This window comes from Syzygium oleosum, unplaced genomic scaffold, assembly GCF_021117445.2.
Source record: "Syzygium oleosum isolate NSW1041296 unplaced genomic scaffold, Sole_v2.1 Sole_v2.08, whole genome shotgun sequence".
In the NCBI taxonomy this organism is placed as follows: Eukaryota; Viridiplantae; Streptophyta; class Magnoliopsida; order Myrtales; family Myrtaceae; genus Syzygium; species Syzygium oleosum.
In genome coordinates, this window is record NW_026607492.1 from 12,463,668 (window position 1) to 12,478,930 (window position 15,263).

General features: G+C 41.8%; 2 protein-coding genes and 1 non-coding gene across 7 annotated transcripts; 2 read left to right on the forward strand and 1 right to left on the reverse strand.

Moving 5' to 3' along the window:
* The first annotated feature begins 587 nt into the window (after positions 1-587).
* On the forward strand, positions 588-3,057 carry LOC115673775 (uncharacterized). The gene is made up of 4 exons (XM_030596019.2): positions 588-1,221; positions 1,593-1,938; positions 2,115-2,196; positions 2,580-3,057. The coding sequence occupies exons 1-4, from the start codon at positions 720-722 to the stop codon at positions 2,778-2,780; spliced, it is 1,131 nt and encodes a 376-aa protein (XP_030451879.1). The 5' UTR covers positions 588-719; the 3' UTR covers positions 2,781-3,057.
* A 1,787-nt stretch (positions 3,058-4,844) lies between these two features.
* Positions 4,845-11,515, reverse strand: LOC115673866 (uncharacterized). Of its 5 annotated transcripts, none has more exons than XM_030596120.2 (14): positions 11,396-11,515; positions 11,112-11,272; positions 10,892-10,981; positions 8,421-8,486; positions 8,273-8,338; positions 8,102-8,187; positions 7,971-8,016; positions 7,684-7,738; positions 6,772-6,848; positions 6,471-6,630; positions 6,251-6,378; positions 6,068-6,172; positions 5,287-5,427; positions 4,845-5,202 (listed from the first exon to the last, which is right to left on the reverse strand). In XM_030596120.2, the coding sequence occupies exons 2-14, from the start codon at positions 11,127-11,129 to the stop codon at positions 5,134-5,136; spliced, it is 1,107 nt and encodes a 368-aa protein (XP_030451980.1). In that variant the 5' UTR covers positions 11,130-11,272; positions 11,396-11,515; the 3' UTR covers positions 4,845-5,133. The 5 variants fall into 5 exon arrangements, with proteins under 5 accessions (XP_030451980.1, XP_030451977.1, XP_056170008.1 ...); XM_030596117.2 differs by having other exon boundaries at positions 11,373-11,514; XM_056314033.1 differs by having other exon boundaries at positions 4,845-5,196; positions 11,112-11,511.
* Positions 11,516-11,617: 102 nt separating this feature from the next.
* Positions 11,618-11,690, forward strand: TRNAR-UCU (transfer RNA arginine (anticodon UCU)). The gene has a single exon. It is a non-coding gene; the product is annotated as a tRNA-Arg (tRNA).
* The last annotated feature ends 3,573 nt before the right edge of the window (positions 11,691-15,263 follow it).

Genomic DNA, 15,263 nt, shown 5'->3' on the forward strand with positions numbered 1-15,263 from the left:
CTATACACAATAAAAAAGCAATTGCAAATTCGATAGTCTTAAAGCTTCTAGGCCATTTTTTTTGCCATTTTGTTTTGGTCAGTTCTATTTTAACTCTCAACTCACTCTCAAACTTTTGCCCTATCTTTTTTCAGATCGTGAAAGTCAAAACCAACATCTGTAATTAAATGTCCTCACCGCTAACTCCTATTGAGAAAGCAATTGTAAATTCGATAATCTCGAACTCATTACCTCTTTCTTTCTGAGTAAGGAGGATGCTCACCGAGATAAACCCTGTGGTTTGTTGCCACTTGGCTTGGTTGGCAACAGGAGAGCTTTTCTCTCCCTTGGAACCACTAATTTATTGTCCTTCATGTGCCATTTTAATTGTGTTTAACTATATATAAGACACAGGAAAAGGAGAGATCAACCATAGTAGGCCCCGCGATGACAAAACAACCAGATGTTTGTCACCGTACACCTGTCCCTTCTCTTCTTCTCGGTCCGCCTATTTCTTTATTCACGGCTGTCTTCTGGCGGCAAACCTACGAAAATAGACTTTCAAGCAGGAAAATTTGCATTCTTTTTTTCCTTTTCTTTCTTGTTTTAATTTGTCTTTTTCTTTTTTTTTAACCTTTTTGTTTTTTTGGTGTCTCATTCTCTGTAATAATGTAATTTCCGTCGAAATATCGAACTTCGTTTGGGCCTTTCATCCACAGCGTCCACCGTCTCCGTCGTCGATGAAGAGGAGAAACTCCCTTCCCTTCCACGACTTGGGCACCCCGAAGGGCTGGACCTCGGAGCGCGTCCCGTCCGCCGCCGCCGCCGCCGCGAGCAGGGCCCACGTGAACCCCGCCTCGTCGCCTTCGTTCTCGCCCTTCAACAGCAACAGGACCTTGCCTTCCAAATGGGAGGACGCCGAACGGTGGATTTGCAGCCCCGTCTCCGTCAAGAACTCGCACCTCGCCGCCCACCACCCCAACGGCCAGCAGAGGCGGCCCAAGTCGAAGAGCGGGCCGCTGGGCCAGTCCGGGTACTACCCCTGCTACTCGCCGTGCGTCGACGGGTGGAGCGGGCGGAGCTTCGCCTTGGGGTCGCCGTTCTCGACGGGCGTGATGGTGGCCGACGAGGGAGTGATGGGCTGTGTCGGGTTGGGTCGTGGTGGTGTGCTGAGTGAGAAGGGTAATAACGATGGCAATGTGGGTCGGTCTGCTAGTGGCCTTGGGTGGTCGGAGATGGTGGGTGAGTTCCGATGTTGACTTCTTGTTTTTTTTTTCCTCCTTTTTGTGGTTGTTGCTGGTGTGATTGGTGGTGCATTATAGATGCGTGTGAACAGGGCGTGTGCTTCAGTTTTAGAAATGATTTCTGGGAAATATTGAGGTATGTTCTGGTTCAGAGGCTCTTCTCAATATGGTTCTTGTGGTTTTTGGTTCAGCTTGTAGAAGATAAGTTTTGTGGCGTGTTGCTCTCTCTCTCTTTCTGTGGTTTTGGTGGAAACTGAGAATTCACTTCTTGGTTTTGTTGAAATTAAACCTTAAATTAAATGGACCTCTGCTGCAGCTTGAAATTCGCTTAATGTCAGCTTGGAACCTTAATGGTTTAACGATCTGCAGATGAGAAATTCGATTGTACCGAGGATAACGAAAATGGGGTTTCTCGTGCCGTCTCGAGACGGGACATGGCGACTCAGATGAGCCCAAAGAGTAGCCCCTGCTTGTCTCCAAAGAGCAGGCCTTCTAGTTGTCAATCTCCTCCATCCCAGAGCTTAAAATCCAGTAAGTTGGAAGTGCGGGATGTGGGAATAGACAAGCGGGCAACCATAATTAGCTGGTCCAGGAGGCACGCTATGAGATTCTCTAGAAAGGACGGGCGAGGTGTCGAGGACTCGAATAGATTTGGCAAAGGCGAAGCTCAAGGATCATCTTGGGACATGGTGGAGGCCACGAAGAACATGTACTGGTATTGTTCTACTTAATGCCAGTGTGAGGTATCATGCCTTGTTTGCACCATTCATGTGAATAGTGTTTCGGGTCGACCTGAACACCGATGAAGGCACTAGGAAGTAGAATCTAACACATGGATGGAGATGTTGCATAAGCTGATATGCATATGAATATGAATCTTCTCTTTGGCAGGTTGCAGAGGGAAGAAGCAAAGATCACGGCCTGGGAAAATCTACAGAAGGCAAAAGCAGAAGCGTCAATAAAGAAACTAGAGGTCGGCCCTTCGCTATTTTAGCTCAAATGAGGGCTCATCTGACATCTACTTAATGATGTTAAGGGAAATTAAATGAGTATCTATTCCAATTTTTGCCAACAAAGGAGAGTATTTTCAACATATCCGAGGACCTCATTTAAGCTAAAATTGTACACAGCGGACGGGAAATTAATTTTAGAAATAAAACAGTGGCATGCCTGGACTAGTCTTTACATTTCGAAGTTTGAATCAGCTTTATCTACTTTGGCTCTGACAATGTACTAAGTTGCTATAAGCCTATACTCAAACTCCTCAAGTATGATGCAGTCTGATATTCGAATTTTCACCATATTAGTCACGGAAATCAATTTTATTCACTTTGTGAACATGTAATTTTGGTTCAGATGAAACTGGAAAAGAAGCGCTCCACAGGGATGGACAGGATATTGAGCAAACTGAGAACGGCTGAGATAGCGGCTCAAGAAATGAGAAGCTCGATCATGCAGCGCCATCAGGATTCCAAGGCTTCCCAGAAGAACATAATCTTTTGCAGGCCTTTCCGAGTGAACTCCTTCAGGAATTGCTTACGCTGCCATGAACTGTAGTTTCTACCGAATTGACTCAAGATGAAACCTTGCAAAGTCCTATCTGATTAAAAATTGCTCATCTCCGACCAGGTCCGTTTCTTCTTCTTCTGTTCAACTTCTTCGTCTTTCGCAAAGCATTAGGGAATTCCTTTACTGAGACTGGCTAGCTGTTTGTGTTCTCAGATTCTTTTTTACGTATGTTGTATGATATGATCTAATACTGTATGATACATGTAAAGCAACGAGCATTAAAATATCGTCACTTGGCGTAATGTTATTTTTATGCTTTCTATGATGTTCAGTAACTTCAATGTATTGCACGGTAGTTCACTCAAGTGATTACCCAAGTTATTAAGTCGGACATTCTCAATTCGAACCGAGCAATTCCATTCGACTCTAGTCCAAGCAAGTCAACTTGATGTTTGGAATGGAGAGAAAACAAGAGTTTGCGATCTGGTCAAGTTTCATTCCCAGTTCACTTAATTTGCTGAGAAATGATCAATTAGGTCCTGCATGTTATCTTGAAGTTACCATCTTGACAATTTGAAAGTGAATTTGAATTGAAACCTAACTTAGTATACAATGATCGAATGCGTCAAACGACTGAATTGTGGGAAGAACTTAAGTTAGGTGCATTGAATGACTAAGATAATGAGAAGATTGACAGACTTTGCCGGCCGGGCCATGGAAAGAAGTCTGGACCACTTCATTATATCTTGGTTTAGAAAATGGAGGAGGCGAGGTGGAACTTGCAATTTGTTTACAATTATGGCTTATGAGATCGAGAATCCTGGATCACGAGTCATGACATTGTTGACAAACTTCAAGTCTTTGATCAAATGAGGTTTCTCTGTTGAATGTGAGAATCGGGAAAGAGGAGGCAACGCGATTTGAAAAAAAAAACAAAGGAGGGGAAATGATTTGGATAATAGATTGCTGGATAATGAATAAGATCAATATCTTGGGAGCCTTTGCTTTGATTTTGTATCGATTTGCACTTGTCTTGATAGAGAAGTTCGTATTTTTTGTTAATTTGCTAGATTATAACGACCATTTGATTTTCAAAAAGGGGTTAATAACACCAATGATCTCTATAATTTTGTTTGAAAATTAAAACCGTCCGTCTATTTCTTTTTTTATTCAAAAGCGATCCTCTTTTTGAAATGTTCAACTGTCAGTTCTCCGATTATACTTTTTTTCTTCTAATTACCAATTGTTTTTTACCAACGTGGACAACGTGTTTGCTGAGTTGGATATTACATTATAAATGTCCGGCTATGACTTGTGAAATTTTCTACATTGCGCTAAATATGAAATCTTCTATATGGCGCCAAGTATTAACATCAGCCAACATAAAAATGAGAGACAGATAGAGAGAAGAGAGAGAGAGAGAGCTTCGTCAGACTCGACCGTGGCCGCTTGAGTTTCGTCAAGCCCAGCACCATTGGCACTCTTCGAGCTAGAGCCGCTTCAAGCTAGCGGCCATGGCAGCTCGTGCTTCTTTGAGAGCGTCAAGCTTACGTCTCAACCGCAAGGGGTGATCATGAGCAGGTCTATACGTATTACGTGTTTTGTATCGTTTGGGGTGTTAGATTTGGTGGTTTCTGTTTGGATTCAGTGAGGTTTAAGAAGTAGAAGTTGCTTATAGAGAGAGAGAGAATGTGTGTCAACATCGAAACAAAAAAAAAAAAAAAAAACCACGCCGGCAAATTCCATCACCGTATCAATCCGAAAATGACCGATAACACTTTTTTCCAAGTAGATGGAAGCTTTTGGACAAAAGTAAAAAAGGCAGTTATAAATTTTGAGTAAAAATATGGACGTCACTAGTGACATTTACCCTTTTAAAAACAAGCATTTGGAATCAACATCAGAACCAAAGATCGATGGATAACATGCAACATGTTGGCTCTTCTCTAGGTCAATTATACTCACTGAAGGGTAGACAAATCCTCTAATGTCAAGCTTAACAAGAATTGAACTTGAAACATCAGACAGCAACTTTGGCATGATGAAGTCGGTAATGAGAGCTTTTTACTTGAGCAAGATGAAGAAAACTAAGATCCTATATGGCCCACCAAGTTCCACTTGTAACTCTCTGGTTTGGATATAGATCTTGATCAACATAACCATTAAGGCTCCAAAGTAATCTGGAAAACTTCCTATCTCTAATACACATTAAAGAACAAAAAAATATTCCAATAAGGAGAAAAAGAATTCATTACGACCATCATAATACTGCCCACCAATGTGCCTAGGCATCATCTTGAACCGTCTGTTAACCTAGCTTATGCCTCAACGGAGCAATGCCACTTCATATAGTCAGCATCCTCGACGTTGTCAATCAGGAAATGCGAAAATCACCACGTCCCTAATATGGCCTATACCTGCTATCAGCTCTTGATGGTCTCACGCCACCATAAGCATAACCCCACTGCATCTACAGAAGTAAGCATCATGTACCAATTAGTGAAGTCATACTCACTTCAGAAAACAAGTCGTGCAAAAGAGCTGCTCTACTTACATCATCAAAATCCAGGCTTCCATACATCCTGCTGTAGGAACGTATTGGACCACCATAGCCTCCAAAGGGTTCGGCACCACTCATCATTAAACTTCCTCCAGCAGCAGGATCATCAACGGGGGTTGCCGAATCTATTGCTACCTGAAAAACAAGAGGATGAAGAGAAAACTGATCATGAAAAGGAAGGAAAATGCACCGCGATTAGCATCTACACTCATCTAGTATCCCTTCTAATAAGAAACTAAAACCTTTAAATGCTCACTGAGCTACCAACTAGAAGCATAGCATCAACTTTCAGAAGCATCTAGGACTTACAAATCCACAGTTTCCTAAGACTTTCTGAAGACTACTTCAGCTCAAATTTTACCATATCCTAGATTAAGATGGCATCACAAGTACCAAGCGCTTTATTCGATAGGTCCAAAGTTTGCTGAACCTGGAAAGTGCCAACATGGAGAGATGTAATCCAATTACCGTCAAAGAGATATGTGCTTATCTTGGTTGGCGCACCCATCTCCAAGGACAGCTCACACAAGACATGTAACCTAGTCACTTAATTGAACATTCCCTCTGAATGGAGTAACCATGAACAGAATTTGGTCATACTAAGTGTAGATTTATGTGGTAAATTTGTTTAAAAACAAATCATGTGATCTACTATACCATTTGTAAAGAATAGATGCTCTCAACCCCATACCCGTAGATACAAGCAGTAAAGTGAGAAATTCTAGGAAAATCAGCATTTAATTAAAGGAAACTTATAAGGGGTTTACTTAAATACCTGATGTCCACAAATCTCATGCGGTCTGCGAGAAACGCGATCAGCTACTCCATCTTCCGCAAAAGTTACAAAGCCAAAACCTCTATGTCCTGATCTCCTAGGGTCCTGCAGGAAGTAAACATTCTTAGGGCAAGATGATCTCGACAGTTGTCATCATTTGCACTTTAAATTCACACCTATTACCTTGGGAACATAAACATCCAGTATCGACCCAAATCTACCAAAATACCGCCGAAGATCTTCTGCACTCGCTTCCTGAGGAAGCCTGCCAACAAATATTTTTTTCCCCATTCCTCTAGCATATTCACCTCCTATTCCATAAAAACAGCAGTAGACAGTAAGGAAGTGAATGGATGCATAAAGTAGTCAGATTGCAAATGAAGATGTACTTCATGGAGTTTACTTTCATAACTTGAGCCTGGATGATCATATAAGGTTGGGGCACCAGCAGCCGCATATCTAGTAGCAGCTGATATATAAGCATTATATGCACCATATCCACCCTGTGCCATTCTGCCTCCTGATCCCTGAGCCATTCTGCCTATTGGTCGAAAGTCCTCTTCCTGAGAACATGACAATGTGAGATGTAGCTGGAAGGAGTACATTTGCTATGTACATAAAACGACTTTGATATTATTTAATCTGAAATCTTCTAAGAAAAGGACTTCCATACCACAGAAGATATCAGGTGCAATTTTACATACCTTCGGGGTTGCACGATCAACGACAACTGTGGACCCTCCAAGCTCATGAGATTCAGCCATTAAATTGTCCACTGAGTCTAACATCGGGAATAAGAGAGATCAATGATATCTATTCTAATATATGAGAGAGAGAGAGAGAGAGAGAGAGAGAGAGAGAGAGAGAGAGAGAGAGAGAGAGAGAGAGAGAGAGGCAGATTCATCCCATCACAGTGCTCCCAAAATCATGAATGGAATTGATGGGAAAACAAAGTGAGCAGCGACCACAATCGCCCACATCATCAAAGCAATGCAACATGAATAAATAGAATAGAAGGGACCAATGATTTATATTTCCAGCTAAGCAAACATTTGCTAGTGATAGAATAAATTAGCACTTAGTATTGTCAGCAATGAAGCACCAATGACTATCAAAGGACAAATATTTGATTTCATTAAAATACCAGCAAATATCAGGTAAACTACTTGTACAGATATTCGATCATATCATCCCATATTTTAAACTAACTATCAAGAAGATCGAACTCTCTATATTAGATTGTCCAAATCGACAATTTGATATCACGATATAACCAGATGTCTTCAGTCACAAATCAGCTTCAGTTGAATTGCTCGCAAGCTGCGTAGCCACAAGTTGAGAACCTAAAGCAAAATAAAGAAGCTGCAACAATCTAGCTGTGTGACATTCTCTAAAACTGCTTATCCTGAAAATACAAGCTTCCTCCTAAAATCAGCCTAAGAGAATATTCTGATGCATGGGCGATGTAATTTACTTCAGTCATCTCCAGAAGTATGTAGTAGCTCTATATCTGTCATACCATCCATTTTCCATTCCAGGCGCTGTTTCTCTATTCCCAAAAGAAACAGAGAGAACCAAACAATGAAAATAAAAGATTCTTCATAAAAAGGACTAACCTGCACTTGCATAAGTAATAAAACCAATTCCACGGTGTGTTTTTGAAGCATAGTCCTGTACACAGAACATGTCAAAAAAGCAAATAAACAACTTGGATCGAAGTTATGCATACTTAGCACAGACAATGCAAAGGTAGACACAAGCATAGTATTTGATCTTTGCAACAGCTTTTGTATATGGACCAAGTGCGTCACTTCTTCAAAACTTAATGATTGGAATACAATCCATGCACCCTCTTTCTTTTTGGAGAGAGAGAGAGAGAGAGAGAGAGAGAGAGAGAGATCACCTTCGGCATATATAAGTCCGATATCTCACCATATTTCTCAAAGTGACTGCCAACAACAAGGATCATGCTCATCAGGACTTTCTATAATTTAACAGTCAAACAATCTGTATCTTGTCAACTTGATTAATTACCTCCGGAAGGTTGACTCGGTTACAGACGGTGGGATCCTAGCAACAAATATTCTGGTAACTTTTTTTGGAGGGGCTCTCATCTCCTCCTGTCAAAGAGGAGAAAGGTAAAAAATTTGATAGTATCTATATCCATATATATAAGGACCTGTTTCTAATTTGCATAATAATAACCTTTGGCGTAGCCACTTTCACTTCCAGTGTTCTATTGCCAAGAATGTGCTCGCTGGATAATGCACTCTGCAGGGAGAGCAGATATTCAGTCCGAAGTAACCAGGAATCTGCGTTAATTTTAATGAAGTAGGTAACAAGACAAAGTAACCTTAGCATCTTCAGCCAATGTAAAAGTCACATATCCAAAACCGCGAGATCGACCAGTTGAGCGCTCCTAAAAATGGAAGATGAGAATGTTATATGTGGTCGGAATGAACATGATACCAATCATAGGCAAACATACAAACAGAATGAAATAATGAAGTTGTAATTCTGCAATTACGGTAATCATAGAGCTAACTTCTATTAAATAATCCTATTAAACAAATGTCCCTGCATGCTTCTCAGAAAAGTGCCCTACTACATGTATCAACTTGAGTAATCACCCTAACCAAAGCCAAGGGGAGTATAGGGTTTCAAAAGTCGAGCTTGCTTTGTACTCCTCTAGCATAATTAGCTAGGAAAATCATACAGAATCCTCTAGTGTATCCTAATACCTGTTCTCTTAGATGCTAGTAAAGGGCCAAGTGCTTCCAGGAGTCGGAGGCATCTGGCTGCAGTGAGTGAGTATGGAAGAATTGTAGAGGAAAAAAAATCAATAAAGATTGGTTCCTTTGGCAGATTTATAGGGGTAAATCTGGTCGAGTGTGGGAAAATGCTTGGATCACAGCCAACAGAGTTCATGTGCTACATCCTTTTAAGGAGGAAGCTGTGGTAAAAAGCCAAAGGTTGAAGAGCTGATTGATAAAGATTGTTTCAGCTTGAACTTGTCTAACATTCAAGTGTATGGGCTTGGGGGACAGAGAGAGACGCACACACCAACGGAAAGGAATGCACAACAAACATTAAATCTTCTATCACTAGCTTTAAGGAAAGGCGGAGAAAGGTAAAGATAGAAGGCCATCTAGTTCTCATATAGTAGATGAAAGGACATGGACTGCAATTTGAAACTTAGACCGTCCTAGCCCTTTTTTCTTTTGATATCTGACCAAAAACATGCAAGTGGGAAAAACCACAAAGAGAAGCGTACCTACTTATAGAGCAGAGCAGTTTTTGTAATTGGTACATGCTTTTTTCAACCTCCCATAAGAACGATATACTGACTTTTATCTGAAGAATATGTGACAATAGCTTTTATTCAATGAATAATTGATCCGAATTCTAAAAACAATCATGCTCTCTAATAAGCATGAGTAATCAAATGAAATAAAGCGGCTCGATAAAACCCCACACCTAGAGCTGACATCATATAACCCAGTTGACACATTGGAGAATAAGCTAAACCTCTTTTAAAATCTTTTTGAGCAAGAGCTACTAAACCAAAACATTTTCTGTGAAATTTATGTGCAAATGGAGTGGCAACCAACAGTTGTTTGTTTAAGAAATAAAGACGTGGCAGTGCTTTCACCGATTCAGAAGAATCAGGGGAATGCATGAACCTGTTGTGTGGTTGGAATGTGTATCTAGCTCGGAAGTTTTGAGTATTAAATTTAAATAGAAACGTGCAACAATTTTTTACAGCTGGCCGCACAGGAACTTCAGAGATAAAAAAAATTTCCAGGAAAAGAAAAGGTGGGTATGAAGTCGACAGTAGCAATCCTGTTGCCAGCAGTGTTTAACAATCCACCAGAAGTTATGCAGAGATGGCAGAGAACTTCCCTGAATACGGTAGCCTGGGGAAAACTGACATGAAAATGTTTTTGGAGAAAGCTAACCAAAGAAGAAGGAAGAGATTAACCGTGGAGCAAATCAGGAAGAGGAGATGTTCCTGATGGAGCCGTGGGTAAATTGACTGAGAATCAGGCGTTGCGATGTTAACTAAAGATGTAAATGGAATTCTTGTTGATGGGTTCGTAATGAAATTGACACTATTTCAGCAGAACAGATTGAAGCTTCTGATATTAGAGAAAGTTTGGCACACACAAAGGTGAAAAATAGGATGATAATCGGAGAGTTTGATACAGAGGAAGCCTGGTTGCAGACAACGCAGAACCAACATTGGCAGAGTCATGTTGAGTTTTAATGACTTTGAAGATGTCCAGCTTTATCAAGATCAATTAGAAAGATCTGATGGCCAAATGGCATAACTATCTAAGGGAAGAAGAAGGTGTTTCTTGTAAGTAGGAAGTTAATATCGTTATCTTCTTCATAATGTTCGTTACTCGACCATTCAAAGCATAATCTTCAATAGTTGGAGGGGTATCTCATGTAACTTGATCTGGTGGAACATATTCAAACTCAACCAAAACAAAGTCTATGCAAGTCTACGAGGTCTCTCCCACGGAGCAAAAGAATCATGCTCCATATTCGAGTGACATCATTCACAAAGATAAACTTTCGCGCATTCGTTATCTGCTAATGTCGAGTCATAACTTCCAATTAAAGAAAGAGAGAGGGACCAACATTTCTGATATCAAAATCTCAAGTATTCGGTAAATGGAGAAAAGCACCAACTTAATCACCCAGATTCGTAAGAGAGATCGAAAAAGTAGAAGCCGCGTAGCCTACCATCAAAGAATCCTAAACACTCCGATATATCAATTCACTCGAGCATGAAACAGAACGAGAGAGATAGCACACCTTCATGACAATACAATCCTCCAATTCACCAAACCTGCTCATGTATTCTCTCAAGCCATCGGAATCAACCTCCCACGGGATACCCAGAACCTGAAATTCCCGAAAAACAGCCGCAAAACAATCAAACCAAGAAACATGTCGCGGAGAGTCGAGATTCCGGCGACCCCAGAAACGAATCAGGGCAGAACCGATGGACGAATCGCCCGAGAACGACACGCACCACGAGCTTGCGATCCATGAGGAGGAGAATCGGAGAAGAAGGAACGGCGCCGGCGAACCCTAACACTCAAGATTCAAGAAAGCCCTCTCGGCGCTCGGGGCACTCGCGGGCCTCTCTCACCACAACACACTCTCCTCTACACCTCTCACACTCGACCGCGCCTGCACACAGAGAGCACACCTCTTTCTCACACACATACATCATCGAATTCCAAATCAAACTCACCATCGTCGTTGCCTTCAAAGAAGAGAATCAAATTACGTTCAGATCACGCGCTCACTGACCTCACTCCTCCGGTTCAATTCGATTTCCCCAAACAAAAAACCCTAGAAAGTCAGCCCCTCTCGTTCGCTCTCCCCCGTGCGCTCTCTCTCTCGCGACTCAGGCACGGCGGTTGTGTTGGCTTCCCTCGTCCCTCCAATGAAGCTCCTAAACTATTAGGATGTATGGAATTAGAAATAATATTTTTAATATATATAAATTGAGTGCAATATGAGTATGTAACAGCGCCTGTGGCCTAATGGATAAGGCGTCTGACTTCTAATCAGACGATTGTGGGTTCGAGTCCCACCAGGCGTGCGCTTCTTATATAATATTATCAATCTTCCCTGTTTTTTTTTTTCTTTTTTTGGTTTTAAGTTTGGTATGGTAGGATAGGACTCGAGAAAGTAAGGGCGTGAATGATAATCATTCCGTTCCAAAAATAGATTTATGATCAATTCTATTTCTATTCCCTAGACTAGTTTCTGAACAGAGATACGAGTTTGGTAACAATATAAAATTTCTCCCTCTTACGCCTTTTTCTATTCATTGATGGGCGCCCGGCAGGGGCGGCGGCGGCCGCGTGCAATGGAAAGCGAGGGCGAGCGATGAGAAGAGCTTTTATTTCTCTTTTTGTTCCATAAATAAAAAAGTAGAAAAATTTTACTTCTTATTCAGGTTCCAAATCTATTTCTGAATTAAAAATTTGTTCCAACAATAGAAAAATGAAATTGTGTTACCAAATAGATTTCTGTGCCAAACTTATTCTCGAAAACAGAAAAATAAAAAAATATGAATCTATAATAGTTATCATGCGCGCCCTAAGTGTGTGGTGTGTGGACAGACTAGGCCCATACTGTGACATCCTCAATCCAACGATGTTTAATTGCGCATCATTTGACCCTTAATTGATTTTTAGAAGATTGCACATTAATATGCCATGTGCATAATTGGTGTCCTATGTTTATTAACCTATAGTTTTGCATTTAATGCGACTTCTAGAAGTTTGATTTGGGAAGAAACCCAAATTTGGTCTTGTCTTGGAAGGATTGGGCGCCACGTTTGAAGGAAGAGGAGGAGATTCACTTGGTTGACTTTTAGTTTGGTTATCTTGGTTAGTCCCCAACCAATCACATGTGCCTATTTCTGTAGCCATGATTACCTAGGAGTGAGGCTTGTTGAAGAAGACTTCCAAGATGGCTTATTGTCCATGAAGTTACTTGGTTGGGAGCAAATTAAGGAGCAAATTAAGGAGCTAGACTAGGCTTGGTAGTTGAATCATTAATGCACTTGCATTATTGGGGTCTTCTTGCAAGAGCACTTAAGGGAGAAGCCTTCCTCATTTCTCTCATTTCTCACTCTCACTCACTCTCATTTCTCTCCCTCTCCCTCTCCCTCACCCTCTCTCTCTTTCATGTCCTCTTCTCCCCATCGCCGCTCGCCGCTGTGCCGTCCACCGTCGCATCACACCGTCGCCGCACCGCACTGTCAGTTCGCGCCGACCACCGTGCCGTGCCGTTTGTCCATTCGCCGTGCCATTATTCGCCACCAAGTCGCTTGCCACCATGTCATCTACTCAACGCCGTCGCCGTTCATCCATCTTCGTCCGGAGTACAACTGATTTCGTAAGTAGTTCTTCTAATCCGTGGATAAAACGTTATTCTACACATTTCAGACTTAGGTTTAGTCTTGTTTGAGCTTGTTCCATCATGTGTGTGGCTATCCTTGGCTAGGGATTATTATGGATGGATTGTGTAGGTACGGAAGGTTAGTCGGAATCATCGTTGGATGACGCGAATGCTTGTCTTGCCTTATTTTGCTTGTTCTAGGAAGATGGAGCCATATAGCAATTTTGTGAGGTTTGCTCATGAAATGTTTCCGCTATTCTTATTCTTGTTATTAATTGCCGTGCGGATTTATATGGTTCCTTGATGCACGTTTATGTTGTGGGGATCAAGGTGGGATGTATGTGTTCTTGTGATTGTTTGTTGTAATAAAACTCGCAAGTTGTCACTTAGTTAGGAGTTATAAGAAAAACAACGTTGTATGTCACCTTGCGGGTGTCCATCTTCACAAGGTAGGTTTGTAAATGAAGTGTGTGCGATTTGGCATGTTGAAGAGTTGCGGTTGTTCACATGTGATTATTTTAGTGCATTTTTACGTGTGGGGGATTTTAGATATCTAACCGTGTGAGCATTAAACACTCTTGCATTGGCCTAAGTGAAAGATAATAATTGGCTTGAGTGCTTGATATGCTTGCGTAATCACATAAATGGTTTCGTATTCGTATGATTGCGGAGGACGATGCCCGATGGATTTCGGCTGCCGTTCGCGATAGATTTTGGAACGATGCTCTTAATTGAATGCCGTCTTCGAGTGAGGTCAAGACGTTACCGTGCCCGATAGGATGGGATGATGCTCAGTTATGCTAGATGATCACTGACGTAAGTGTCAGTCGTGGCAGTGAGCGATCGTAATAATCGGAACACGTGTGAATGTATTGTGCATGAATATGTGATATGAAGTGTTCTTGATTACTATGTATAAATATTGCATGCTAAGTAGAAGCGAGGTTCCACATGTGCTTGTTTGTGTGAATTTTATGTGCCGATAGGAGGTAAGAATTTGCGTGTGATTATTTGATTGTGTTTGGCATGTTTCCAAGGCGAGGTATCCTCCTATACAAGCTTTAGAGATTCTACTTATTGAGTTTTACTCTTTTTTTTGTTGTTAACTTCTTTTCATGCTTATAGGTATGAATAATCGCTTCGTCCGTTTTGGGTACCCCGTTACTAGGGAGGTGGACGTTACTGTGATTGTGGTAGCAGGGAGCGATACTACCTATCGGAAGCACATCACTACAGTTTGGATCGATGAGGGCTTAGAACACTTGGTTCTTCATCGTTTTGTGGCCTGGTTCTTATGGTTCAACGGGGATCTCTATGGTCCTCTTCGTGAGTTCGACGGACTCCCGGGTGATCTTGACGGAGCCCCATTAGACCCCTATGTTGTGGGGAATCCTCTCGATGGCGCTGTGAGTGACTCGAGCCCGACCCGGACTATGATCTCAAGCCCGAATCATAGAGAATTAGTCTCCTGTGGTGGAACCACTTTTTGGAAGCCACCCTCGTAGATAGAGGAGTTAGGTTTAACCCCGACCCTTTTGATTGAAATCGGAAAAAAGGCCTGTAGTAACGGGTTTGTATTTTGCTAACGTCCGATTGTTAACGATGCATATATATATGAAGCATGCTTTTGTGTATATGTTTTCCTTGCTATCCGCTTGTTATTGTTGATTGGGTGATGTTTAAGTATGCTTCCGCATGTGCTTAATTGAAAGATAAAAGAAACGGGTTGGCGACGCCTCCTGGGACATCGCAATTCTATGACCTCGCGATTTTCGTGCGCCCGAGGTTCGGTGGGTAGGGTGCGGGGCGTGACAACCCCGTCGATTTGGTATCAGAGCATGGTCATTACCTGAAATGATAAGGTGCACTGGGATTTTGGGATAGTTAGTTAGGAAAACACCCTATGCTTGTGAGTGCTGATTGTTTTCTTGAATAGGTATTCTAGATTCCTGACCTTTTGTTGGGATTGTGTAGCGAACTTTCCCCTAGAATCCCTGTAAGATGAGTAACCCAGAACCAATAGCCCCTAGAGGAAGGGCATCCTAGAGCCAAGCAGGTGCAAGTGGAAGGGCACAAGAGGATCGTCGATTGGATAGGATTATGCAAGCTTTGGAAACCATGGGAAATCTGATGCGACAACAGGCTCAAAATGCTGCTGCTGCCGCTCCCAGTGATGTCCCATTAGCTAGAAACGGGAATTTTGGATGACAGATGCATAAGCTGGTGGAGTAGTTCCTAAAACTGAAGCTATCAAAGTTTACTG

Excerpts from the sequence above, each read along its gene's own strand:
- LOC115673866 (XM_030596120.2), bottom strand. Across the intron at positions 8,339-8,420 it reads CATTGGCTGAAGATGCTAAG|AGTGCATTATCCAGCGAGCA; the intron begins GTTACTTTGTCT and ends CTCTCCCTGCAG. Across the intron at positions 5,428-6,067 it reads ATGAGATTTGTGGACATCAG|GTAGCAATAGATTCGGCAAC; the intron begins GTATTTAAGTAA and ends CTTGTTTTTCAG.
- LOC115673775 (XM_030596019.2), top strand. The coding sequence starts at position 720 with ATGAAGAGGAGAAACTCCCTTCCCTTCCACGACTTGGGCACCCCGAAG. Across the intron at positions 1,222-1,592 it reads TGGGTGGTCGGAGATGGTGG|ATGAGAAATTCGATTGTACC; the intron begins GTGAGTTCCGAT and ends AACGATCTGCAG. Across the intron at positions 2,197-2,579 it reads CGTCAATAAAGAAACTAGAG|ATGAAACTGGAAAAGAAGCG; the intron begins GTCGGCCCTTCG and ends ATTTTGGTTCAG.